The sequence below is a fragment of the Leucoraja erinacea genome, chromosome 31 (genome assembly GCF_028641065.1).
Source record: "Leucoraja erinacea ecotype New England chromosome 31, Leri_hhj_1, whole genome shotgun sequence".
NCBI lineage: Eukaryota > Metazoa > Chordata > Chondrichthyes > Rajiformes > Rajidae > Leucoraja > Leucoraja erinaceus.
In genome coordinates this window covers 20,816,775-20,841,595 of record NC_073407.1, presented here as the reverse complement: position 1 = coordinate 20,841,595, position 24,821 = coordinate 20,816,775, and the positions used below count along the sequence as shown (strand labels likewise).

Below are 24,821 nucleotides of genomic sequence, written 5' to 3'. Positions count from 1 at the left end.
CATCCTGGACTATGGCCAGAGACGAGACAAGAAGTTTATGTTTAATAGTCAGGGAGTTCAAGAAACTATAAACAAAGAAGCTTGGCATTGGAGAAACACACTTCATTACAGGCAAGTACTCAAGAGAAGATTCTGCTGTCACCAACAGGTCTGTACCATAAAGACAATTCATGCTGAATGACAAAACACAGACTTCACACAAAAATAATTTATTTAATAAATTATGGTTTCTGATGAATTGCATTGTTTGAAAATGGAAAGAAATCTCTTGCAGCTTAGAATGAGGTTTGTATGCCTTTCTGGACATGAAACACAGCATGGTCAAATGCAGAGGGTGGGTGGGTGTAAACGAGTGTTGTTTAGAGGGCAAGGGAGAGAGGAAGCAAGAGTGAGAGAGGAATAATTAAACTTTAAGTTCAGCAGCTGTTTTACAGGCAAATGCAGAAGCCCGTATAGAATAGATTGTTTTACTCTTAAAAAAAAAAAAAGCAGTCAAGATTTCCCGTTCATTCTAGGTGCCAAACTGAATTCAGAAATGTAAAACATTTTCATTCTTCCTCCTCTTCGTTGGAATATCTGAAGAAACATTATGTCATTAGTTGCAGCTAACTACATTCCAGCCATGGCCATTAATCCTGAAGCCATGACTCAGCATCCTGCAGGTAAGTGCTTGTTCTGAGTTTATTGATCATCAGATTTATTCACTTGGTCGATGGTGGGAGCTGCCTTTCAGGAATAAAGTCAAATTCAGTTTGCAGTCTCCTCGCTGTGTTTTATTTCAATTAAATGCAAAGCCTTAGAGCTGTGTGCCACTCTTGTTATTTTCCCCTCCCCTTAGACTCTATACCCATTCACCACCCATCCCCCTACCCGTGGATAGATAAGGCTTGCTTCATCTCAGAGCCAGACTGTACACCTGATAAATTTCATCGGGGAAGTCTTCCTGCTTTTCCTCTGCCAACACATTGAGTCCTGCCAGCTGCACAATGGTGTGCAGGGTGCTCAACTCCCGGCAGACGCTACTGTCCACCTCGTCCTCAATCACCCCCTCCTGGCTCACGTTGTCCTTCACGCAGATTATTCCATTTGGCCGAAGTCCTTTCTGACACCTCTTGAGGAACTGGGCAAGATGATCGTCAGTCAGGTGTCCTGCAACAAGCCCAAAGAGACTATAAGTTACAGAAAAAGTTGTCACAACTGCATTAATATGGTTCACGGTCTGGCCTATATTCACACAATCATAATGATAGCACAGACCCACTTCCTTCTGCTCTTTTCCACTGGCTTGCAATTTTTACATAGAATTTAATAAATACTTGATACTATTTTCAAAGGTACTACATTTGTTTCCTTCAGACAGCGTCCAGAATCAGAAGAGTACTTTTGACAATTAAACCAAATTGGTATCCTCTGATTAGATACTTCCGCGATTGGAATCCTCATTCTTTTAAAAAACCATTGCGATTTTAGATATCTCTTACATCTCCCCTTGACCTTTCTACACTACTCCGACCCTCACCGCCTTCCCAGCCAAACCCAGGTCCGGACCGCCGAAACTGCTGTGGTTGCCTCCTCATTTCCCTCCTCCTCCTCCTCCTCCTCCCATTCCCTGCCCCAGGACCTACCCAGGTCATAGAACAGCGCCAGGGCCTGGACAGCTTGAGAGCCCATTGTGATTGGTGCACTGTGAGAAGCATTGTAACATCATCACTGGACGCTCTCTGAGAAAGCGGTTTAGGCTTTTTTTGAAACTTTAAATCATGAATTACTTCGGAAATATAGGTCGGAATGCAATGGGAAGATGTTTATTACTCCGACGGGAAAAATGTGAGTAGAATATCTGAAAATTATGAAGGCTGTGGGGCAGCATTTGGAAGAAGATAGAAAAAAGCAGAGCAGAGTGACACATTGCCAGCACAAACAAAGAGTTTTAGTAATATGTGTGTACAAGGCCCAACCAATCCTTTATTTGTAAAGGTTCAACCTTATCTCTTTACTTTTGTAATCTCTGCCCAGTAAAAAGAAAGTGAAAAACCCGATTTAACCAACTGTTGGAAAATTAGAAGCAGCCTCTCATTTCCACAAGGTCAAGTCTCAGAACTAATTATATCCATTGGTTATTTCACTACCCGATGTGCTACTGAGATACAAACATCAATAGCTGCCCAGCTGTGTGTTCAGTTAGCCACATTTAGCTTGGGAGAGGACAATCAGGCTCAACTGCCCCCTTTTACCAAGTCTTGCCACCTTGTGATCCTGACAAAGATGTCTAGGCACCCAATGGAATAGAATCATATCTGACAATTGGCTACCTAATAAACTATTGCATTCAAAGCTCTGGGTTATGGTTGGGAAGTAGTTCAGGGAGGCAGTTAGCATCTCACACAATTCTATGATAATAGTTGAACACAAGATCAGCTTTGGTAGTCCTTCATTCATCATCATTGAAAATATTAGTGACGCAGTGGTGCTGGTTTCTGACGTGACTGGTAGTGGCAGTATTAAATGCCAATTCATGTGCTTTTACAGTTTGCATCATTCATTGGAGGCATGATTTTCCAATTTACTTCTATAAATGTAACTTAATAATGCTAAGAGACCAGGCAAAATAAGGTCATTTGCTCCCTGTGGTGCTATTGTGATTGTCCTTATTTGGCTCCAGTATATCTGCAACAGTGCTGCAGTGCAATTTTTTTAGGTGCCAGAGCTGTCAAACAGGGGCACCGACTCGCCCTCACTCTCCCGCAGTTCTGGAGAGACACAGACCCAGACACAGCCACACACACAGACACACACAGCTTCCTCGCCTATCTGGACTCTACCAAGGATCACAATCTTGCCTGCCGCCAGACCAGTCCCTCCACCGACCCTCCTTGACTCGACCTCCTGCCTGGAGTTCCATCTCTGGACCGCGGCACCGCCTGCCCGACCACCACGAGGCTGAGATGGTCATCACGAGGAGCAGCACCAACATTCCCTGCCTCTCTGACCCTCACCGCCTTCCCGGCCAAACCCAGGCCTGGACCACCGAAACTGCCGTGGGTGCCGACTCCCACCACCTCCCTGGGGCCACCGCCGCTGTTGCCAACCTTCACTGTCTCCCCGGGGCCACCGATGCTGCTGCCCGCCGATCCGTATCTCTACTCCAACCACCCCACGGGCCTGCACCAGCGAATTCGCCAACCCTCTCCTCCGGCCACCAGCGGGTCAGAGCCGTCACCTCACCAGAGTTTCAAGCTCAGCACATGGCCCACAACCTCCACGATGCAGGCAGCGTGTGATCTGACTCTGCTGGGTCCTACTGCTCCCCTCCCCCTCCTACAGGGAACCTCAGTAGTGAAGGGTCTTCCACTTCCCACTCTTTCAACCAGGTTACCCCGACAACCACACCCACTGGTTAAAATTCCCACTGTTTTTTTTGGGGACTTTTTTTTTCCAAACAGAGGTGCCAGAGCAGTACTGCACCCCTGAACTGCAACCTTCAGTATTCTCAAAACCAATTCTCTGCTTAAAATAGAGGCTGCAGCCTTGGTTCAATTTCCATCTCTCCTCCAAACCCATCCCTATCAGTTTTGGTCAACATACCAATCACCCATTGGATCCAGATGACATCATATCGCTGGGGTTGGGGGATGAAGTCTTGCAAACCACAGCAGAAATAGTTGCCTACGCGTTTGCCCTCCTCCCCCAGGTGGGTCTTGGCCTTGGCCAGGAAGTCTTCTGTCACATCCACCATGTCAACGACTTTAAACAAGGGCAGAAGCAATCGTTTCGTGATTCTGCCGATCCCAGCACCACAATCCAGTGCACAGCTAGCCCCTGCTTTCCCTGATCCTTCCTGTTGAGAACAGAAAACAGCTTGAACCAGCAGCAGTAGCGCAGGATGTTGTATATTCCTGTAGCCTGAAACGTATAGCTCTCTGCCTATACTGGAGTTCTAACCATGGTAGAAAAACAGAAAATGCTGGAAGCGTACAGCAGATCAAACAGAATATCTCCAGAACTACCTTCAATTATTTTATTTCAAAAACATCAGTTACTGTCGCGATTTAGGAACAAAAGGGCAAAATTTATACATAGCAGTTTTACCAAATGAATAATCTTTCTTTAAAAAAATTAATTAAAGAATAAAAGTTACTTCAAACTTCACAATTTGGTCTCCTCTACATTGAAGAAGCAAAACGCATATTGGGTGATCATTTTGCAGGTCCCCTGCATTCAGTCTGCAGGGACGATCCTGAGCCTACCATGGCAAGCCACTTTAATTATCGATTCCAAACTGTCTGTCTGCAGCCTTTCTCACCGATATGGTGAGGACCAAAGTAATCTAATAGAACAATATCGTATATTCAGTCTGGGCACTTTGCAATCATCTGGAAGGAACACTGAATGTTCCAACTTTAGGTGAATTGCCCTCCCATTGTTTCCCATTATTATGCTTATATCCCCTTCTGTACCTCTTTAAAATGCCTTGCTAACTGTCAGTTCTCATGCTCCAAACTACCTGACCTATCTTAACATCTCCATATAGGCTTTTTTTCTCTTAAATGTCCCTCTCCCTAGCTGTGGTTTTGAACTGTAAGCCCTCCAGTCTACTCACCCTCGTTTTGGGGAAGTGTTGCTGGCCCGAAACTGAATGGTTTCTCTTTCCACAGAGGCTGCTTGACAGATTTTCTTTCAACATTTTTGTTTTTAATTAAGATTTTAGGGGAAGATATAATGATTCATGGAAGATATTACATTGTAATTGAGCACATGAATTATCCGAAACTTGGAGAGTAACCTAACCAGCAGCATGATAAACGGTGTGGCCACAATTTTTTGTGAATGAACAAAATGAAAGCTCTATTCAGTTATGACTGAAGATAGACACAAAATGCTGGAGTAACTCAGCGGGACAGGCAGCATCTCCGGATAGAAGGAATAGGTGATGTCTCAGGTCGAGACACTTCTTTAGACTGTCTCGCTGTTACTCCAGCATTTTGTGTCTATCTTCGGTGTAAACCAGCATCTGCAGTTCCTTCCTACACATTCAGTTATAACCATCTGTTTTCCATCATTTGTCCTAACATTATTTCACCCACACATTTCAACAGCCAAACGATTTGCCAAAATGAGACCTAAGGCTGGTTTAGTCATAAAAGTCAAAAGTTCGTGCAGCTTTTGTTTGTGTGTGGGGAGGGGTTTAGTGGACAGGGGGAAGAGGGGAATATGGTGCTTGGCAGGGACAAATGTTTAAGAACATACAAAAGCTATTCCTGCACAGATATTTATGGAGACTCACCCCAATAAACCGCTGCAGAAACCTCTTGGAAGAATTGATGTCAATGTTGGAGATATGCCCATATCCTCCCAACATGCCATCCACTGTTGGGGGGATGTTCTTCCAGTATTTCTCAGCTCTGGAGTAGAATCCATCCTCATCACCAATCACATCGGCATTCATAATGCAGAGCTCCAACTCAAACAAGTGAAATTTAAAATAAAACTAGAAGCCTGTTGATGGGAAGGAGCAGAAAGGGAAATGATAAATAATTCCTTCATATTTAAGCTGTAACTACACAGATATAATGAGCGGGATCATTTTATGGAGAAACCTTAGTTTTCCATATACTATAAGCAACATAATCATGCAGTGCACAGAACTGCCAGTATACCAATAAGCCCCTTTGTGAATTAAATCAAGGGATATAGGAACAGGACAGCAAAATTAAATTGATACGAAAACTCTGCCATGATCTTAATCAATGATAACTTTGGCTCTAGGTGCCTTGGATGACTAATGAAATAAACTAAAATTAAAATAAATAACGTTTCAAAAGATAGGACAGATTTTGATAAATGCGAGTCATGTAAAGAACAGCAAAACAGCAGATTGAAAAAGCTACAAAAAGAAACTGCACAATTTCACCCAAATAATGAAAATAAGGAGATGGTGGTTATGATAAATCGTCAGTATTTGGAGCGGAAAATAACATGCGTAACATCTTGCATTAGGAATGCAAATTGATCAAAATAATTTGATACAACATAACAGAAATGAAGACATTCTGCACACCAAGGATCACCTCATCTCCAGGGCCAGATTGGTTGCTTCCCAGGATTTTAAAAGTAGATTAGAATACTGCGAGATTATAGCGAGGGAATCAGCAACATTCATAGTACTGGAGTCATACAGCATGGAAATGGGGCCTTCAGCTCGACTTGCTGAAGGCCCCATTTCATGCCGACCAACATGCCCCACCTAGACTAGTCCTACCTGCCTGTGTTTGACCCATATCCTTCTAAACCTATCCTATCCATGCACCTGTCCAAATGTTTTATATACATACCACCAGGGGCACTGTAAGATGGCTGCTCCGCCGGCAGTCTGTTCGTTTTTTCATATTTTTTTAATTTTTAGTGTTTGTTGAAAGTTTGTTTTAATGTTCTCTGGTTTGTTACGAAAGGTAAATCATGTCTGACGAATCTTATAGAATTTTTCGAGGATGTAACTAGTAGCGTGGATAGGGGAGAACCAGTGGATGTGGTGTATCTGGACTTCCAGAAGGCTTTCGACAAGGTCCCACATAAGAGATTAGTATACAAACTTAAAGCACAAGGCATTGGGGGTTCAGTATTGATGTGGATAAAGAACTGGCTGGCAAACAGGAAGCAAAGAGTAGGAGTAAACGGGTCCTTTTCACAATGGCAGGCAGTGACTAGTGGGGTACCCCAAGGCTCAGTACTGGGACCCCAGCTATTTACAATATATATTAATGATCTGGATGAGGGAATTGAAGGCAATATCTCCAAGTTTGCGGATGACACTAAGCTGGGGGGCAGTGTTAGCTGTGAGGAGGATGCTAGGAGACTGCAGGGTGACTTGGATAGGCTGGGTGAGTGGGCAAATGTTTGGCAGATGCAGTATAATGTGGATAAATGTGAGGTTATCCATTTTGGTGGCAAAAACAGGAAAGCAGACTATTATCTAAATGGTGGCCGATTGGGAAAGGGGGGAGATGCAGCGAGACCTGGGTGTCATGGTACACCAGTCATTGAAGGTAGGCATGCAGGTGCAGCAGGCAGTAAAGAAAGCAAATGGTATGTTAGCTTTCATTGCAAAAGGATTTGAGTATAGGAGCAGAGAGGTTCTACTGCAGTTGTACAGGGTCTTGGTGAGACCACACCTGGAGTATTGCGTGCAGTTTTGGTCTCCAAATCTGAGGAAGGACATTATTGCCATAGAGGGAGTGCAGAGACGGTTCACCAGACTGATTCCTGGGATGTCAGGACTGTCTTATGAAGAAAGACTGGATAGACTTGGTTTATACTCTCTAGAATTTAGAAGATTGAGAGGGGATCTTATAGAAACTTACAAAATTCTTAAGGGGTTGGACAGGCTAGATGCAGGAAGATTGTTCCCGATGTTAGGGAAGTCCAGGACAAGGGGTCACAGCTTAAGGATAAAGGGGAAATCCTTTAAAACCGAGATGAGAAGAACTTTTTTCACGCAGAGAGTGGTGAATCTCTGGAACTCTCTGCCACAGAGGGTAGTTGAGGCCAGTTCATTGGCTATATTTAAGAGGGAGTTAGATGTGGCCCTTGTGGCTAAGGGGATCAGGGGGTATGGAGAGAAGGCAGGTACGGGATACTGAGTTGGATGATCAGCCATGATCATGTTGAATGGCGGTGCAGGCTCGAAGGGCCGAATGGCCTACTCCTGCACCTAATTTCTATGTTTCTATGTCTTATGTGGGGGGGGGGGGGGGGGGGGGGGGGGGGGGAGGGGATTGGGGGAACCTTTTTTTCAGACTAATACCTTGCCGGAAATGTGATTAATTTTCAGATCGCATTGTCCGGGAGCTCTGTGGCCTTCTATCGATGGAGCTGGAGGCCTCCTCGGACTGTCGTGAGCCCCACCGCGGGGCGTGGACTTAACATCAAGAGCTCGCAGTCTCGGGAGAGGCCGAGTCGGGAAGCTCCAATGATGCAGAAGGTTCGACCAGCCCCGACGGGAGTCAAGATCGTCCCGTCAACAGAGGGCTTGAGGTCCCCGACCACGGGAGAACAAAGGGAAGGGACTTGAACTTTATTTCACCTTCCATCGCAGTGAGGAATGTGTAGGAGTCACTGTGGTGGATGTTCATGTTAAAATGTGGTTTCGGTGTTCTGTTGCTTTTTATTTGTATGACTGACTTGGCAAATGAAATTCCTCGTATGTTGCAAAACATACTTGGCAAATAAAGTACTATTCTGATTGTACCCGCCAACTACCTTCTCTGGTATCTCACTACATATACCTTTGCCACCCTTTGTGTAAAAAAGTTGCCCCCCCCCCCTTAAACCCATGTCCTCTGCTTCGGATCTGTATCTCAGTACCAACCAAGTATTTGCTTTCTATTACTGTCATTTATCTCCTACTAATAACGTTCCGTGAGCAGAACAGCGATAATTAACAAGCATTCATTTCCCATTTTGAAACTCAATGAGAGCAATTATATCACCTAGACAACCATAGTCTATCACAAATATTCCTTGGTTTGCTCCAATTCTTCCCCCTCGTCAACTTAAAACACACTTACTTTCTCATTTTACACTTCCGCTGAACTCAAAACATTATTTCTTTCTTAACAGATGCTGTCCAACATGATGAGTATCCCCATTTTGATTCTTATTTCTATCATGTTGGAATGCTGTTGTTACAGATTTAATGCACAAACACAGTTTGGCAGCCCTACTGTGAAGGTGACATTCAAAACAGCTGACAAAGCTCAGCTCAGAAAGCTTGTTGATTGACAATACTTGACTGCCCTTCCCCCTCCGGTGGTGTCAGGGGTTATGGGGAGAAGAGGGTTAGGAGGGAGATATAGATCAGCCATAATTGAATGGCGGAGTAGACTTGATGGGCCGAATGGCCTAATCCCACTCCTATTACTTATGACCTTTCCAAAATAAGACAGAGGTTAAGGCATGTGGTATGGTCAGAAACAGACCCTCGGAGGGGGGAGACTGCAATCGGTAAATATTAGAAGAAGTAATGGAGTAAGATTTAAATTTGAAGATTTTACATTATTGGATTTATGACAATCTTAAGTCATAGGCCTTCTAATACTAGATATTTAAGGTGCGATGGATAATCAGGATGTATGATTGGGTTATTGATCATGTTCTAACAGATTATGAGATCATAAATAGTTTTTTAAAAATCACAAGAACAAAAAATGTCTGCAGAATTTTGAATTGTTGCGAAAGCTATTAAATATTTTTTAAATAAACTGGGGATTTCTGGAGGTAGAGAACATGTAAAATGAAAATATCCATTCAGATATTTGATTCCACTTCAGAGCACAAATCATGGAGGGAATTAAAATAAAACTAAAGCCGTGCAGCATTGCCGGGTCACAGTGAATCCATCAAACAGACAGTAATTAAAGTATTTCCTTGTGGAGCGGTATAGGAAGGTTAGTCAGAGGTTGGAAAGTTAAAAGTCGCAAGTGGAAGAGTGAAAACGATGCAGTTTTCTGAATCGCAGCAAAGGGTTCAGCGGAGGATGATGGCACAGACAGACAGGATCCGCAGTGAATGGGGACACGTCAACTCCCAGAATAGTCTGAGTGTTTCAGCAACTGTGGGTCGGGACAGATGGCGAGGAGCCTGCTTGCTTCCCAGTGAATTCCAAGGCTATATCGGGAAAGCTCCCACCTCGGCAGCTCGACATGAGGTGGTGAGGTCTGTGAATCTTTCCAGAGGACAACGTTAGAGAAGTAAAGACCCTCCTGGGGCTCCAACATGGGGGTGGGGGGCGTCCGGCGGTGGAGGGACGGTCCGACCGGGACAACGGCATGGGGAGCGGAGGAGAGGGAGTGCTAGTGGAGGAGGGGGGAGCCGCTGCAGAGTGAGTGAGTGAGTGAGTGAGGGTCGCTGTGGACGGAAAGGCTGGGCGACTGGGAGCAGAGGAGGGCAGGGAACGGGGAAGCATAGGGAGGGAGGGAGTGTAGGGGGCGGCCCGTGTGGCGAGGCAGAGGGAACGGACGCGGAGGAGGGAGGGGGGACAGGCTGCCTACCCTCCGTGTTGTTTCCAGAAGCTTCCACACGGGCGGACGTGGTGCTGAGGCGCCGGCAGCTCCCGAAGGCCGCAGGCTGCCGTCTGCCGACTAACGGCCGCTGCACGAGGAGCGCCCCCGCCCTCCGTGACGTCAGCGCGCCCGCCCCGCGACGTCAGCGCGTACTCACACCCCCATCCCGGTCGCTATGGCGACGCGTCCTTATGACGTCACGCCGATAGACCTACTAAGCCACATGGAGCCACTCAGCTGGCCCTTCGAAGGTTACACAAAAAAGCTGGAGAAACTCAGCGGGTGCAGCAGCATCTATGGAGCGAAGGAAATAGGCAACGTTTCGTGTCGAAACCCTTCTGCTGGCCCTTCGGCCCGACTCATTCAAGGTGCCCCATCTAAGCTATTCCACTTTGTCTGTAATGGACACAAAATGCTGGAGTAACTCAGCGGGTCAGGCAACATCTGTGGGGAAAAAAGGAATGAGTGACGTTTCGTGTCGGAACTCTTCTTCAGATTCATGAATCTTCTGAATTTGTAGACTGCATGGCAGTACCCTGCATATCACCAACTTGGGTGTGTTGTGCATACTAATGTGCTGTTAGTGCCCCCTTAAAACTGTCTAGTGAAGGTGATTTGACTATACTGTTGTCTAGTTTATTCCATTCCCTTAAGGTTCTTACAAAGAATGAGTTCTTATAAATATCTGTTCTGGCGAATGGGATTTGCATATCATTTCCCTTTCTTGTTCTCCTTTCTGTTGAGTATGTCATGTATCTATCTGCAGTTGTGCCCACAGTCATGGGTGAGACCTGTGTTTGGCCCATATTCCTCAAAATCCTTCCTGTACATATACCTGTACAAATTAGTTTTAATTGTTGTTTATAGTACATGCCACGGTTTCCTCCACTGGCAACTCGTTTTATACATTCACCACTCTCTGAAGAAGTTCCCCACAGGATCCTATAGGCTGTGGACCGAGCATCAAAAATGTGCCTAGAAATCAACTTTTGTGATCCATGTTCGGAACTAAATGAAATTTTGCGCAGATTTAGATAAAATATAATTGAGAAGGAAGTCATAACTGGTCAGTGCCAAAAGATGCACATTAATTAATTAAATAAACTAATTAGAAAATGACATCGAAAAAGCAAGCGCCATCTAGTGTCCAATGCCCATATTACACCACTGGGAGCCTATTTCCGTGTTGTAGTCTCTTTAAACCATATATTATGATATCAGTCTGAAGAAGGGTTTTGGCCCGAAACATTGCCTATTTCCTTCGCTCCCTAGATGCTGCTGCACCCGCCTAGTTTCTCCAGCATTTTTGTGTACCTTCGATTTTCCAGCATCTGCAGTTCCTTCTTAAAAACATCATAAGATCTTTATTGATTGAAACAATTCTGACCATAATATCTATCTTTGAATAATTTTTCAGTGTATATGCATAATTTTATGATAAAAGTACCAAATTATATAAAAAGCAAGTAAACCTGCCTGCTCTCACCAGCATCTCCCTGTCTCTGTTTTTAGTGACTAAGTGTTGGGCAAAGCAACATGTTACTTGGAAATTGCAGATATATTGAAAGACAGGAGAGGACCCACATTCAAATAACAATTACAAATGATAATCAAAAGTCAACTTTCATCAAAGCATTAAGCACTTTCAAGAAATTAAACAAATTCCATTTGAATCGAAAAACACGTGAATTTATTTTCTGATTGTCTGCTTCCTCCTCCCGAGGATTTGAAGTTGGTAACTTCAACGAAGGGTGAATATCTGGCAGGGGAAAGACACCATTCCACATGCGGTGCCTTGAAACACGAGCACAGATAGAACAATACAGCACAGGAACAAGCCCTTCTGCCCACCATGAACGCTTTGATTTTCTCATCTGGACTACCCATCATCCAAAGAACCTTTAAGATCCTTCAAAGAACTCTCAAAGGTTTGTGTTCAGTAATGGGCCAAGCAGACCACCTGGACTTGGTTGAACTTAACAACCAACTCCTCTAATGACCACATCTCCCTCTACCTCTGCAATCCTCACAGTATCTGAAGTCAACGTCACAGGATCATTTATTTCCCTTTCCCATCCATAAAAGCAAAGTGCTCTCTCGCTGCAGACGGGAGAGCCTCATTGTGCAGCTATTGCTCCCTTCAACCACCAAAACACGGAAAATCTGACAATATATGGATTTAAACTAATTCATGTTTTCATAGGGGATATGAGCATTATTGACTTTGAGCTTATAAACATTCAATGTCCTCAACAAAAGACATTCTTTGCACTTAGAGTACACTTATCGAAACGCGGTCTCCCTGTAGGCTTGACAACACCCAACACCAATCATATTTCAGAATAATGTGTGAAAGAGGCAAGCGCTGCCCTGGCCCGTCTGACCTCCCCACAGGATGGAGAGGTAAACAAGACAGATTCTGGGTGATTCTGAGATTTTACTCCTGTGAGAACTGTAGATAGTAGTCACTCCTGACAGAACTACAGAAGAAATTCTTGTCAACATCTTCAAAATGTAGTAATACTCCTTCAGCAGTCATAAAATAATCACTGAGAAGTCACAAGGGCTATCCCATTCCTACTAAATCACTGTGTTCCGATTTGAATATTTCCAAAAAGAGTCATAGAGTGATACAGTGTGGAAACAGACACTTCGACCCAACTTGCCCACACCGGGCAACATGTCCCAGCTACATTCAGATTCAGATTCAATTTAATTGTCATTGTCAGTGTACAGTACAGAGACAACGAAATGCATTTAGCATCTCCCTTGAAGAGCAACATAGCAAACGATTTGAATAAATAATAATATGGGGTGGGGGGGGCAGAGTGTCCCCTTTGGGGGGGGGGGGGGGGGGGGGGGTGGTGATTGGCAGTCACCGAGGTACGTTGTTGAGTAGAGTGACAGCCGCCGGAAAGAAGCTGTTCCTCGACCTGCTGGTTCGGCAACGGAGAGACCTGTAGCGCCTCCCGGATGGTAGGAGGGTAAACAGTCCATGGTTGGGGTGAGAGCAGTCCTTGGCGATGCTGAGCGCCCTCCGCAGACAGCGCTTGCTTTGGACAGACTCAATGGAGGGGAGCATGGAACCGGTGATGCGTTGGGCAATTTTCACCACCCTCTGCAATGCCTTCCGGTCGGAGACAGAGCAGTTGCCATACCATACTGTGATGCAGTTGGTGCAGCGGTAGAAGTTCACCAGGATCTGAGGAGACAGATGGACCTTCTTCAGTCTCCTCAGGAAGAAGAGACGCTGATGAGCCTTCTTGATCAGAGTAGAGGTATTGTGGGTCCAAGAGAGGTCATCGGAGATGTTGACTCCCAGGAACCTGAAGCTAGAAACACGTTCCACCTCTGTCCCGTTAATGTGGATGGGGCTGTGCGTGCCGCCTCTGGACTTCCTGAAGTCTACAATGAGCTCCTTGGTCTTCTTGGAGTTAAGGGCCAGGTTGTTGTCAGCGCACCATGCTGCTAAGTGCTGGACCTCCTCCCTGTAGGCCAGCTCATCGTTGTTGCTGATGAGGCCAATCACCGTTGTATCATCTGCATACTTGATGATGGTGTTAGTACCATGTACAGGTGTGCAGTCATAGGTGAAGAGGGAGTAGAGGAGGGGGCTCAGCACACAGCCCTGAGGAACGCCGGTGTTCAGGGTGAGGGTTGAAGAGGTGTGCTTGTCTAACCTCACAGACTGGGGTCTGTTGGTTAAAAAGTCCAGTATCCAGTTGCAGAGGAAGGGGTCGATGCCCAGGTTACCGAGTTTGGTGATCAGTTTTGATGGAATAATGGTGTTGAATGCTGAGCTGTAATCGATGAACAGCATTCTTACATAAGTGTCTCTGTTGTCGAGGTGGGAGAGGGCGGAGTGAAGTGCCGTTGAGATGGGATCCTCCGTACTCCTGTTCTTGCGGTAGGCAAACTGATAGGGATCCAGTGTGGGGGGTAGGCAGCTTTTGAGGTGTGCCAGGACCAGCCTCTCGAAGCACTTGGTGATGATGGGGGTAAGTGCAACTGGGCGGAAGTCGTTGAGGCTTGCCGCAGTGGAGTGTTTTGGCACTGGCACAATGGAGGTGGCTTTAAGGCAAGTGGGGACAACTGCTTGGGCAAGTGACAGGTTGAAGATGTCAGTCCAGACGTCTGTCAGCTGCGCAGCACAAGCCCTGAGCATGCGCCTGGGGATGCCGTCAGGGCCAGCAGCCTTACGTGCATTAGTCCTACTCAGTGCCACGTACACGTCGTAGGGGGTGAGTGTGAGGGGTTGGTGATCAGCAGGTAGCACAGCCTTGATGGCTGTCTCTAGATTGTCCCTGTCGAAGCGGCCATAGAAGTGATTAAGCTCCTCAAGGAAGGAGGCGTCGCTGGATGTGGGGGTGATGTTGGAGGGTCTGTAGTCCGTGATGGCCTGGATGCCTTGCCACATGCGTCGGGGGTCGGAGTTGTCGGATGCCTTGCCACATGCGTCGGGGGTCGGAGTTGTAGCCCCACCTATCCGCGTTTGGTTCATATCCCTCCAAACTTGTCCGATCCATGTACATTAAATGTTGGAATAGACCCTGCCTCAACTACTTCCTCTGGCAGCTCGTTCCAAACACCCACCACCCTTTGTGTAAAAATGTTACCCCTCAGATTCCGATTAAATATTTTTTCCTTCACCATAAACCTATGTCCTCTGGTCCTCGATTCACCTATTCTGGGCAAGAGACTTTGTGCATCTACCCAATCTATTCATCTCACGATTTTATACATTTCACATTTGGCCTGTTATGTAACAGATCTATGCCACAGCCGATTGTCTGAGATGTGTTGAAGTGTTGTATAAAAACAAAGTGCCATGTACAATAACTTGGGCTTTGCAGTACAGAGACCTGTAATTATGTAGGGAAAAATACAGGCATCATTTTGTGTAGAGCAAGATCTCGTTAACTCCAAAGATATTGACTGGTTGTGTACTCCGATATACATCATACATTGTGATCTCAGATTAGTGTCCCAGGTAAAGGGAATTCCTCTGGGAATTCTCGTTGGCCCCACTTTCTTAGGCATTTTAGATGATTCAGCATGTAAACGAGGATTCACTCAAACCTCTACAGATAGCCTGCAGAAAGCATTCTGATGGGATGCAACTCAGCCTGGTATGGCAACTGCTCTACCCTTGAGCGTCTAAACCTGCAGACATAGCACAATCCATCACAGACTTGTTCACCCAGTTCATCTTTACAGTGTGTTGCATCAGGAAGGCTGGAAGCATCGGCAGAACTGCTTGCCATCCTTTTCTTTCATAGTCACACAGCATGGAAACAGCACCTTTGGCCCAACATGCTCATCTACACCAGTCCAACCTGCCTGCATCTAGCCCATATCCTCCTAAACCTTTCCTATCCCATGTACCCGTTCACTGCCTTCTGCAGAGAAGATACAGTAGCTTGAAAGCTCAAACATCCAGAGTTAAGAACAGCTTCTTCCCCACTGCTGTTAAGACTCCTGAACCAATTACGTTTTTCACAACTCCTTCACAGAGGTGCTGCCCTGTATTCTTACTCTTAATTCTACCTTATTTGATTATTCAATTATACTTTAATTTTTTTGCACTATGGAGTGCACGATAATCTTGCACCATTCTGCTGTTTTGCACATTTCATTGTTGTTTTTAATCAATACTGTATGTATATTGTTTACTCTATCAGCTACAATTGACTAAGGAATATTGTTCACGGTACTGTTCATGGCTTATTGTTATATACTGGTGTAAATGCCAATAAGCTCATCTGAATCTTGGTCCTGACACCGAGCACCAGCTTGGTCCAACTGTGCAGGTGCAAGCTCAATCTTCTCGGGACTGGATACTTCACCTGCCCACACATCCCCCACTCATAATCATTTGAACTGGTAGCCAATGGAATGGCACACTCTGGGAATTTATTCTAGGTAGAATCTTTTGGTTAAGTACAGCATTTCAATTGTAATGTAGAATCACTCATATACAGCATGGAACCTTAGATGAAGCACTGAAATATTGACATTACTAGTTAAGATTTCAGTTAGTTGCAACAGAAAAATTAAAGTGTCCAAACTGAGTACATTGACCAGCACAAGCTATGGTTTTGTGCTGATCATCTGTGTCTGGATGTCACTAGTCCGTCAGTAGATACAATCTGTACCAATGTCAGCAGTGAGATCTTTCTTTCTCCATGAATCCACTTGTGGTCCCATATCTCCATACTGTTCAAGGAGTAAAACATAATTAAGTTCCAAAAATTACCCTTTTTAGACCCAAAGCAGAAATCCAAAACCCTCCCCTGGACATTAACCAGTCTTCAGTCACCGCCAAGTTGCCCTCTTACGCTACTGTCGCATGCCTTCTTCCTCACTCTTACCGTTTTGCATCAACAAAAACCACTTCAACTGGTCTGGCAGAGGCAAGGCTTTCACCTTGGGATCCAAAGGGACAGGTCTCAGAAGTCGACGGATGTCCACCCTGCACAGATGCTTCAGTGAGGCTGGAGAAAGCTCAAGTAGTTTTAGGGGCCTGGACAATGCCAGCACTTGGTCCGTGTAGATAGAGTAGGCTGTAGGTTTGATTTCCCAGCCAAGAGGCAGCCAGGGACGCGTGGCATTGCCCACCATGAGCTCCAAGGTCACTCCTGCTCGCCGCAAGGCTTCACTGTGCGTAATTCCAGCCTCTGGTCCATTCAGCAGCGTGCGCAGTCTCTCAAAGAGAAGCGTGAATCCGGACCAGCAGGAAGGGCCGTGCTCAGGGCAATGATTGGAAGCCCCAGAGTCCAGGAGAACCTGTATGATAGGGAGGTGGACCTCAAACTGATTGATGCAGGTGTAGATGAGGGAATCCTCGGGTTGACAAGCGTCAGGTTTAGCGGCGTGGGTGAGCAGCAGCTGGGTGGTACGCAAGCAGAAGTCCCGCAGGGTTTCAGCCTCTTGCTGGTCTCTGCCTTCTGTCTCACCCAGAAGAAAGACAATGAACGTGAAGACATTGTCACCTTCCATCATGACGGCTTTCACATCGGCACCTGAGAGGCAAACATGGGATCTTAATGTTTGATGCAAAACAAAACTATTTTAACCTCCAGTAGCTCAGAACATCTTAAATAAAATAATAATAAGAAAATAGAAGTTTAGTGGCAGTTTAGTGAAGTAGTGCTGCATTTACTCCAATTTATGCAAAGGTAATTCCCACAAACATTAACGTGATGATACCAGGAACGGCAGATGCTGGGTTTGTAGGTTAATTGGCCTTTATGAATTGTCCCCAGTGTGTAGGGAATGGACACAAAAGTGAGATAACATACAACTAGTGCGAAGGGGTGATTGATGGTCGAATGGGCTTGGTGGGCCTGTTTCCATGCTGTGTTTTTCAATCAATTAATTTAAACAGTTTCAGCCAAATGGATTCACATCACATGCAACTGAGAAAAGGCTGATTTGACTGAGACCATGCTCCAAAACCAGCAGCAATAGAGTGGAACTCCAGGCTCAGACTTGCATTCTTGAGGCCCAGCTGCAGCATTCCTCAAGTTCATTGTCTGGCTTAAGTCCAAGAAGTAAATACATCTCGGAAACATTGCTCCGAGTGGTTCTGAGCAACTCCTTCCCTGATTCCAATGCCAGAGACTAAGTGAGTGTCATATACGACCTGGATGATCCCAAATGAGTGGAAACAGGGCAACATACTTGTGATTTTATTGACACGCGTGCCCTGAACTTAACTGTTGGTCAAAGGTAAAGGTAAGAGAAATTATCTCAAGACTCCTCACCTTGAAGCGGCCTGTCTGTGGAGATCAAGGTTGCGTTGTCATTGAAGTCTAACTTCTTTTTGTTGTCCTTTAACATGCAAGCTCTTAGGGGCATTTACAAGGCTTTGTGATAGGCACATGGATATGCAGCAAATGGAAGGATATGGATCACATGGTGGCGGATGAGATTCGTTTATCCTGGCATTATGTTTGGCATGGACATTGTGGACTCAAGGGCCTGATCCGATGCTGTACTATGTTCTATACATTCTAAGCATTGCAAATTATATCTTGTATTGTGGACACCAGGAAGTAGAGGGGGGAGGGGGGGAGAGTCTCCTCAACACTATCTCATTAGTAACAGTTTGCATCTCAGGAATGAAAGGAATAAAAGTTAAGAATAAAAGTTTTTTTTTAATGTTTTTATATGTGTACGTATGCGAGTATATATATATATGTATATAAATATATATGTATGTGTGTGTGTGTATATATATATATGTGTGTGTATATATATATATATGTGTGTGTGTATATATATATGTATATATATATATATATATATATATATATATATATGTATGTATATATATATGTGTATATATATATATGTGTGTATGTGTATATATATATATATATGTGTGTATATATATATATACACACGCATATATATATTATATACACATACATACACACATATATATATATATACACACACACATATATATATATACACACACACATATATATATATACACACACACATACATATATATATACACACACACACATATATATATACACACACATATATATACATACACACACACACACATATATACACTTACACACACATATACATACATACACATACAAATATACACACATATGTATATTTGAGTACGTGTATATACACACACACACATGCATAGTGAACTTTTTTTCTCCTTTATTATATATACTATGTTTACATATTCTGTTGTGCTGCTGCAAGTAAGAATTATCTGGGGCATATGACAATAAGACCCTTGACAAAAAAGCTTGCTATCATACCTCTCTCAAGGAGTAGTTTGATGTTGGCAATGTTATACACCTGCACTCCATCACTGCTGGCCAGAGCGTGCAGCAAGGCTGATTTTCCTGACAGAGAGAAGACAGACACATTACGCATAACATTTGGGCGTTGGTGCAATTAAAATCCCCAAGAAAAATAAACAAATGGAGGAAAGACGACCAACCGATCCTGTCAACTCCATTTATATCAGCTCCGAGGTCAAGTAGTCGCTGCAGGCACGGCAAACGTTCCACCTCCTCACTCGCCAGATCTAGTGGGCTGCTGCTGTGAACCTGCACTGGCCAAAGGACATTATTAGAATCCAGAGATGCCGGACTTTCAGCAATGTGGGTGTAGGGGTTCAATGGTAACGCCTCTGCTGAGTATTGAATGTTCTGCATTGGAGAGGGGGAGCTCGGAAGGGAGAAAGGTGAAAACCCAACAGGGGTTGGGGCTTCAAGAGGGGAAAGGGGTACAAATGTAGGCCTCTGCCGAGGACTGAACATTCTCCAGTGGATAAGTCGGGAGTAAAGATGATCTGAAGAAGCATCTCAACCCAAAACGTCACCCATCCACGTCTTCCACAGATGCTGCTTGTCCCACTGAGTTAGAAACATAGAAAAATAGGTGGAGTAGGCCATTCAGCCTTTCAAGCCAGCACTGAAATTCAAAATTATCATGGCTGATCATCCATGATCAGTACCCTGTTCCTGCTTTCTCCCCATATCCCTTAGCCTTAAGAGCTATATCTAACTTTCTCTTGAAAACATCCAGTGAATTGGCCTCCACTGCCTTCTGTGGCAGAGAATTCCACTGATTCACAACACTCTGGCTGAAAATGTTTTTGCTCATCTCACTCCTAAATATATTAAAAGTCCTACCCCTTATTCTTAAACTGTGACCCCCTGGTGCTGGGCTCCCCCAACATCAGGAAAATCTTTCCTGCATCTAGCCTGTCCCAATCCCTTAAGAATTTTATATGTTTCTATACGATGCCCTCTCATCCTTCTAAATTCCAGTGAATATAAGCCCAGTACTTATATTACTCCAGCACTCTGTTTTTTTTTCATTGTTAGCATTCACATTTATATGGCGGCTTGCAACCGTGGGAAGTCACAATACGCTTTGTAGTCAATGAGGTTTAAAGCATAATCATGGTTATAACATATGAAACATTTGTCACCATTTTGTGAATGATAAGCTCCGAAACTGGGAACTCTTGATAATAGGTGATGGTCGTGGGTTAAATACCTTTGCTCAAATAGCAGCATGGCATTGGCCTAATAGGATATTAATTGACAGTTTACCCTCTCATCCAAAAGGCAGTAACTCCAAAAGCAGAGCACGCCCTCATTACTGCTCCCGTAGTTATGGGCTGAAGGCTACAGAACGGATTTGGCTCATGTCAAAGAGGCAACATTACCATGTACCGAGCGAGGTCATTATCATCATGGAATCTCTTCCATCCCACTAACGTTAGTTCACCATCTTGGGGAATAGAGCACTGACAATGATCATATTAAGCAGTTCCCAGAAAGACTAACACCAATGAAAAAGATTGTGATTACAAAATGAGCGCAAGAGAAATCTTGCAAAGAACATAAATATAGATTCTAAACACTCCAACAAGTACAATCAGCAGTCAGGCATTTCAAACCTTTATCCATGGCTGTTCCTGCTCACTCCCTTACCCGGTCCCTTTTGTTGATGTCTGCTCCATGTCGGACGAGCAGTTCTACCAGGCCTGGCTGGTTGTGTAGCACAGCTATGTGCAAGGCCGTGTAGTACGTAACAGGGTCTATTGAAAATAATACAGACCGTTCCGTCATTAAAGATCTACCAGGCAGAATAAATCATCAAGATACCCAGCAACCAGATAGAGTGGACAACAGGCTTAAAGTCCTGGAAACGTTGGTTCGAGGAAGGAAAAGGGATATAAAGAAATGTCAGAATCCAGGGGACTCAGATACAATAACCTACTGTTTGCTTGTGACAGCAGGCAACACAAAGCTTTTAATTGTATCTTGATACACGTGACAATAATAAACATAAATCTAGATGTTTTAAAATGATCAAATTACCATTTCTGTGATCAGAAGTAGACAGTATGTTTGCTGGGTGGAAACAAAACAAATTGTTTCCACATGGGGAGATCAGAACCAGGCGCCATACATGCAAAATTATCACAAAGAAATTCAATGCTAATTCATGAAAAATGTTACCTGACAAGTGGTTAGAAATGGGAACTCTCTGCTACATGGGGTGAGCCGAACAGCATAAATATATTTGATCCTGTTCTCAAGATCTGGACTAACCTTCAAAGTTGAGATCAGCTCCATGTGTCAACAGTTCCTGGGCTGCAATGACTAGACCAGCTTTAGCCACTTTGAGCAGAGCATAGCTGATAGCTTCCTCATAGAATGATGATTGTGCCTCTCTCTCCAACAGGTCTTGCAGTGCTGCCAAGTCAGTCCCAGTGACAGGAACCTCGCTGTAACCCAACCACAGAGACATCAACCAAAGAGAACGTCAGGGTAAGTCTTGAACAGAGGAAAATCACTTGCCACCACAAAAAGTATTTTGGACCCGAGACATAGAACATATTATAGGCCCACTATATCCATGCCGAATGTGACGCCAAGTTAAAATAATCCTCTTTGTCTGCACTTGATACATATCCCTCCACTTCCATGTGCCCATAAAAAAGCCTCTTTAACGGCACTATCGTATCTGCCCCCACCACCACCACCACCACATGTTCCAGCCACCCACCACTCTGTGTAAAAAATCTTGCCCTGCACATTCTGCAGGGAATGGAGGCATATGGATTATGTGCAGGCTGATAAGAACTGGTCTTGGCATCATGTTCAGCATACACTGTGAGCTGAAGGGCCTGTTCCTGTGCTGTGCTGTTCTCTGCTCTCTCCTCTTTAAACTTTGACCTTCTCACGTTAAAGTTATGCCCTCTACTCTTTGACATTGCCACACTGGGTAAACGGTTCTGACTCTCTCCCCCAACTATGCCTCTCATTGTCACATCCTGTCAGTTCTTTCTGAACAGTTATGTCTCCTATGAAATGTTGACACACAGTTTTACATATTTGTCTTAAATATTATTCCATAAGAAATCTGAGCTGTTGGTAAATCCTCTTAGTTTAATAACCCTTTATGCATTTACTAAACAAAAGATCTTAGCGATTGCAGTTCGAACATTTTTAATTAGTCAGGACCAGGACAGGGACACAGTGGCGCAGCGGTAGAGTTGCTGCCTTATAGCGCCAAAGGCCGGGTTCGATCCGACTACGGGTGCTGTCTGTACAGAGTTTGTACGTTCTCCCCACGACCACTCCCACACTCCAAAGACGTACAGGTTTGTAGGTTAATTTGCTTCGGTAATAATTGTAAATTGTCCCTAGTGCGTAGGATAGCGTGGACTAAGAGGGCCGAAGAGCCTGTGTCCGCGCTGCATCTCTAAACTCCGAGCGCAGAAACGTCAGACTAGAGGGCATGGCTTTGAGATAATGGGGCAAAGTTTAACGGAGAAGTGCGGGGCAAGTATATATTTTTTGCAGAGAGGGAGGTGGGTGCCAGGAGCATGCAGCCAGGGCTGATAGTGGCATTTAAGAAGCTCATAGGCGCATGGATATGCAGAGACATGGATCACATGCAGGCAAGTGAGATTAGTTTACTTGGCATCATGTTCGGCACAGACATTATGGGCTAAAAACCCTGTTCTATGTTCTAATTACCTTGCCAAAACAATTATAGCCTTCCTAGTCATTTTACAGCCAGTTTTTGAATGGACCCTGCTGTTATTGTCATTTTCCCTCTGCCAGGTCTCACAAGCAGTAATGAGATAACATAGGTAAACATTTTAGTGATGTTGACTGCTGGTAAGTGTTTGCTCCTGCACTAAGCATTTATAATGCAGGCAGCCATGACAGGACTCTGGAGCTATTGATGCTGTCCAGGAAGTATCTCTGCACTTCACCGCACAAAGTTACAGTGTGGGTCTATCAACTCACCTAGGAGGAGTTTCCTCACTTGTCTCCCCATTGGGTCCCTGTAGCCCTACAATCCTTAGAATCTCATCGACCAACGGCTGATACTCGAAGATAATTCGTCGAAATCCGTGCAAATAAGGCATGGTTTCCAAATCTATCCATCAACAGAGCCCTATGTACAGGTCATGTTCTGTGTTGCAGCAGCAATAGACAAATTTCAGACCTAAAAGAAAAAAGGAACCATTAAAGGAGCAGTATTCAAATGTGCATACAGTGCAGTCCCCATTGATCCATCCAGTGTGTTCCAACTTCAGACACAATGCTTTGGAAGTGATGTGTGTTCCTTCTGCCGGTTATGCTAAGCATCTGCATCTTTCAATATCATCCCAAATGCTCCTTCACTATTCTGAGTGACCATGGGCTGCAAATCAGTTTTTAAGGAGGTTTCAAGAATGTCTTTGAATGCTTTCTTTGCTTTCTGCTAATGCTTGCCATGACAGAGCTTGCAATAGGCTGTCTGTTTTGGGAATCTGGGAGGCGTGTAAGCAACATAGCCTGCCCCTCTGAGCAAGTTGAATATAATTGGGTCTCAATATTGCGATCTTGGCTTCGCAGAGGATGCTGTTGTCGATTTGGGTATCCCGCCAGAGAATTGGGAGGATTGCAGAAAATATTGGTGTTACCCACTGTGGGTAACCAATGTTTCAGAAGCACACGGGGGGGGGGGTCAGGCAGCATTAAGGAGGACTGACACTGCTCACAATATCATACAACTATAGGACAGGGAGATTTCAACTTTAGACAGAACCTCCACTGGAAATACCATGCCAGAAATAACTTGCAGAACAGTGATAAATGTTGTAGAATTACATTTACTAATTAGCAGTAGCTCCAAGCCTTATTTTTTCTATTGACCAACAGACTGGGAGAGCTTGTGTGTGTACATTCACAGCTGTCCTTCCCGCATTACAACATTTAAAATACTTTGGAGCATCCCACAGTCGTGAACCGTAGTTATTAAATGGAAATCTTTCTGCTGCTTTTTTTTTTTTAAACTTCAGGTTGATTCTGTACAGGCAGGAGGTTTGACCAACTTAACTATCGGGAGATATGGGAATGTTTGCAACTAGACGCATCCAGGGGGGGCATTGCCACTGTGGGGAATTGTAGCTCAGACTGGGAAGATTTAGCCAACGATACCTGCATCTCAATCTAATCTAATCTAATCATGCACTAAGAAGGTACCTCCTTTGTGCAGGTTCCTGATTTATTCAACCCTCCTCAAAGTCATCTCAATTTTGGAAGCTATTTACCCCAGTTCGCCGCCCAGGGTCTGCGGGACGAAACTGATTTAGATTCGGTTTCTGACCTCTGTTTAAAATGTTCAGTTTAATGTTAATTGGCGGTTTTCTTCCTCTTGTGTTCAGACTCCAGAGATTCGGCTGGAATTTGTATAGATTAAGATGCGGAGGAGAATCCAGTAGCTGCAGGCGGAGGCGTCAGGACATTTCCACCCACGCAGTCAGTGGGGACTGATACCCTCCCTCCTCCTTCCCCCCCCCTCCCCCCTCCTCTCTCCCTCCCTCCTCCCCTCCTCCCCTCCTTCCCTCCCTCTTCCCCCGTCCCGACCCATCTCATACCATCCATGACCCGCCGCCATCGCTGCTCCCGCCCGCTCACTCACTCACCTTCACCACCGGACAGCCACACTTCCGCCCATCTGGGTACAAAGGTTCCGGGTGTCTTTGTTCCGCCCTGTGTTTGTCTTGGGTTCTTGGTTTTCTTGGTCCTCCAAAATATTCCAAATGGAATTTAAACTGGAGCTGGAGTTGTCTCTGCAACACACATGTTGGGCTCAAATATTATAGAGCTCCTCTATAATCTTTGGTTGGGCTTCTTCACCTGCACAAGAGGACACAAAGTGCTGGAGTATCTCAGCTGGCCAGGCAGCATCTTTTCC

At 44.7% G+C, this 24,821-nt stretch overlaps 2 protein-coding genes across 3 annotated transcripts; both read right to left on the bottom strand.

Annotated features, from left to right (window-relative positions):
- Positions 1-193: 193 nt before the first annotated feature.
- On the bottom strand, positions 194-5,446 carry ntmt1 (N-terminal Xaa-Pro-Lys N-methyltransferase 1). Its single transcript, XM_055660262.1, has 3 exons — positions 5,285-5,446; positions 3,586-3,838; positions 194-1,149 (listed from the first exon to the last, which is right to left on the bottom strand). The coding sequence occupies exons 1-3, from the start codon at positions 5,444-5,446 to the stop codon at positions 893-895; spliced, it is 672 nt and encodes a 223-aa protein (XP_055516237.1). The 3' UTR covers positions 194-892.
- Positions 5,284-24,584, bottom strand: asb6 (ankyrin repeat and SOCS box containing 6). Of its 2 annotated transcripts, XM_055660260.1 has the most exons (8): positions 24,502-24,584; positions 22,883-23,084; positions 21,173-21,348; positions 20,549-20,655; positions 19,042-19,150; positions 18,857-18,943; positions 16,430-17,080; positions 5,284-5,496 (listed from the first exon to the last, which is right to left on the bottom strand). In XM_055660260.1, the coding sequence occupies exons 2-8, from the start codon at positions 23,002-23,004 to the stop codon at positions 5,489-5,491; spliced, it is 1,260 nt and encodes a 419-aa protein (XP_055516235.1). In that variant the 5' UTR covers positions 23,005-23,084; positions 24,502-24,584; the 3' UTR covers positions 5,284-5,488. The 2 variants fall into 2 exon arrangements, with proteins under 2 accessions (XP_055516235.1, XP_055516234.1); XM_055660259.1 differs by lacking the exon at positions 5,284-5,496 and having other exon boundaries at positions 15,953-17,080.
- Between the last annotated feature and the right edge of the window lie 237 nt (positions 24,585-24,821).

What these genes read in the sequence shown, in the direction of transcription:
- ntmt1 (XM_055660262.1), bottom strand. Translation starts at nt 5,446, where the DNA reads ATGAATGCCGATGTGATTGGTGATGAGGATGGATTCTACTCCAGAGCT. An exon ending in TTCTGCAGCGGTTTATTGGG is followed by an intron (nt 3,839 to 5,284) that starts GTGAGTCTCCAT and finishes TGTTCTCAACAG; the next exon opens with GAAGGATCAGGGAAAGCAGG. An exon ending in CTGGATCCAATGGGTGATTG is followed by an intron (nt 1,150 to 3,585) that starts GTATGTTGACCA and finishes GGCTTGTTGCAG; the next exon opens with GACACCTGACTGACGATCAT.
- asb6 (XM_055660259.1), bottom strand. Translation starts at nt 23,004, where the DNA reads ATGCCTTATTTGCACGGATTTCGACGAATTATCTTCGAGTATCAGCCG. An exon ending in AGCTGATCTCAACTTTGAAG is followed by an intron (nt 20,656 to 21,172) that starts GTTAGTCCAGAT and finishes TATTTTCAATAG; the next exon opens with ACCCTGTTACGTACTACACG. An exon ending in AAATGGAGTTGACAGGATCG is followed by an intron (nt 18,944 to 19,041) that starts GTTGGTCGTCTT and finishes TCTCTCTGTCAG; the next exon opens with GAAAATCAGCCTTGCTGCAC.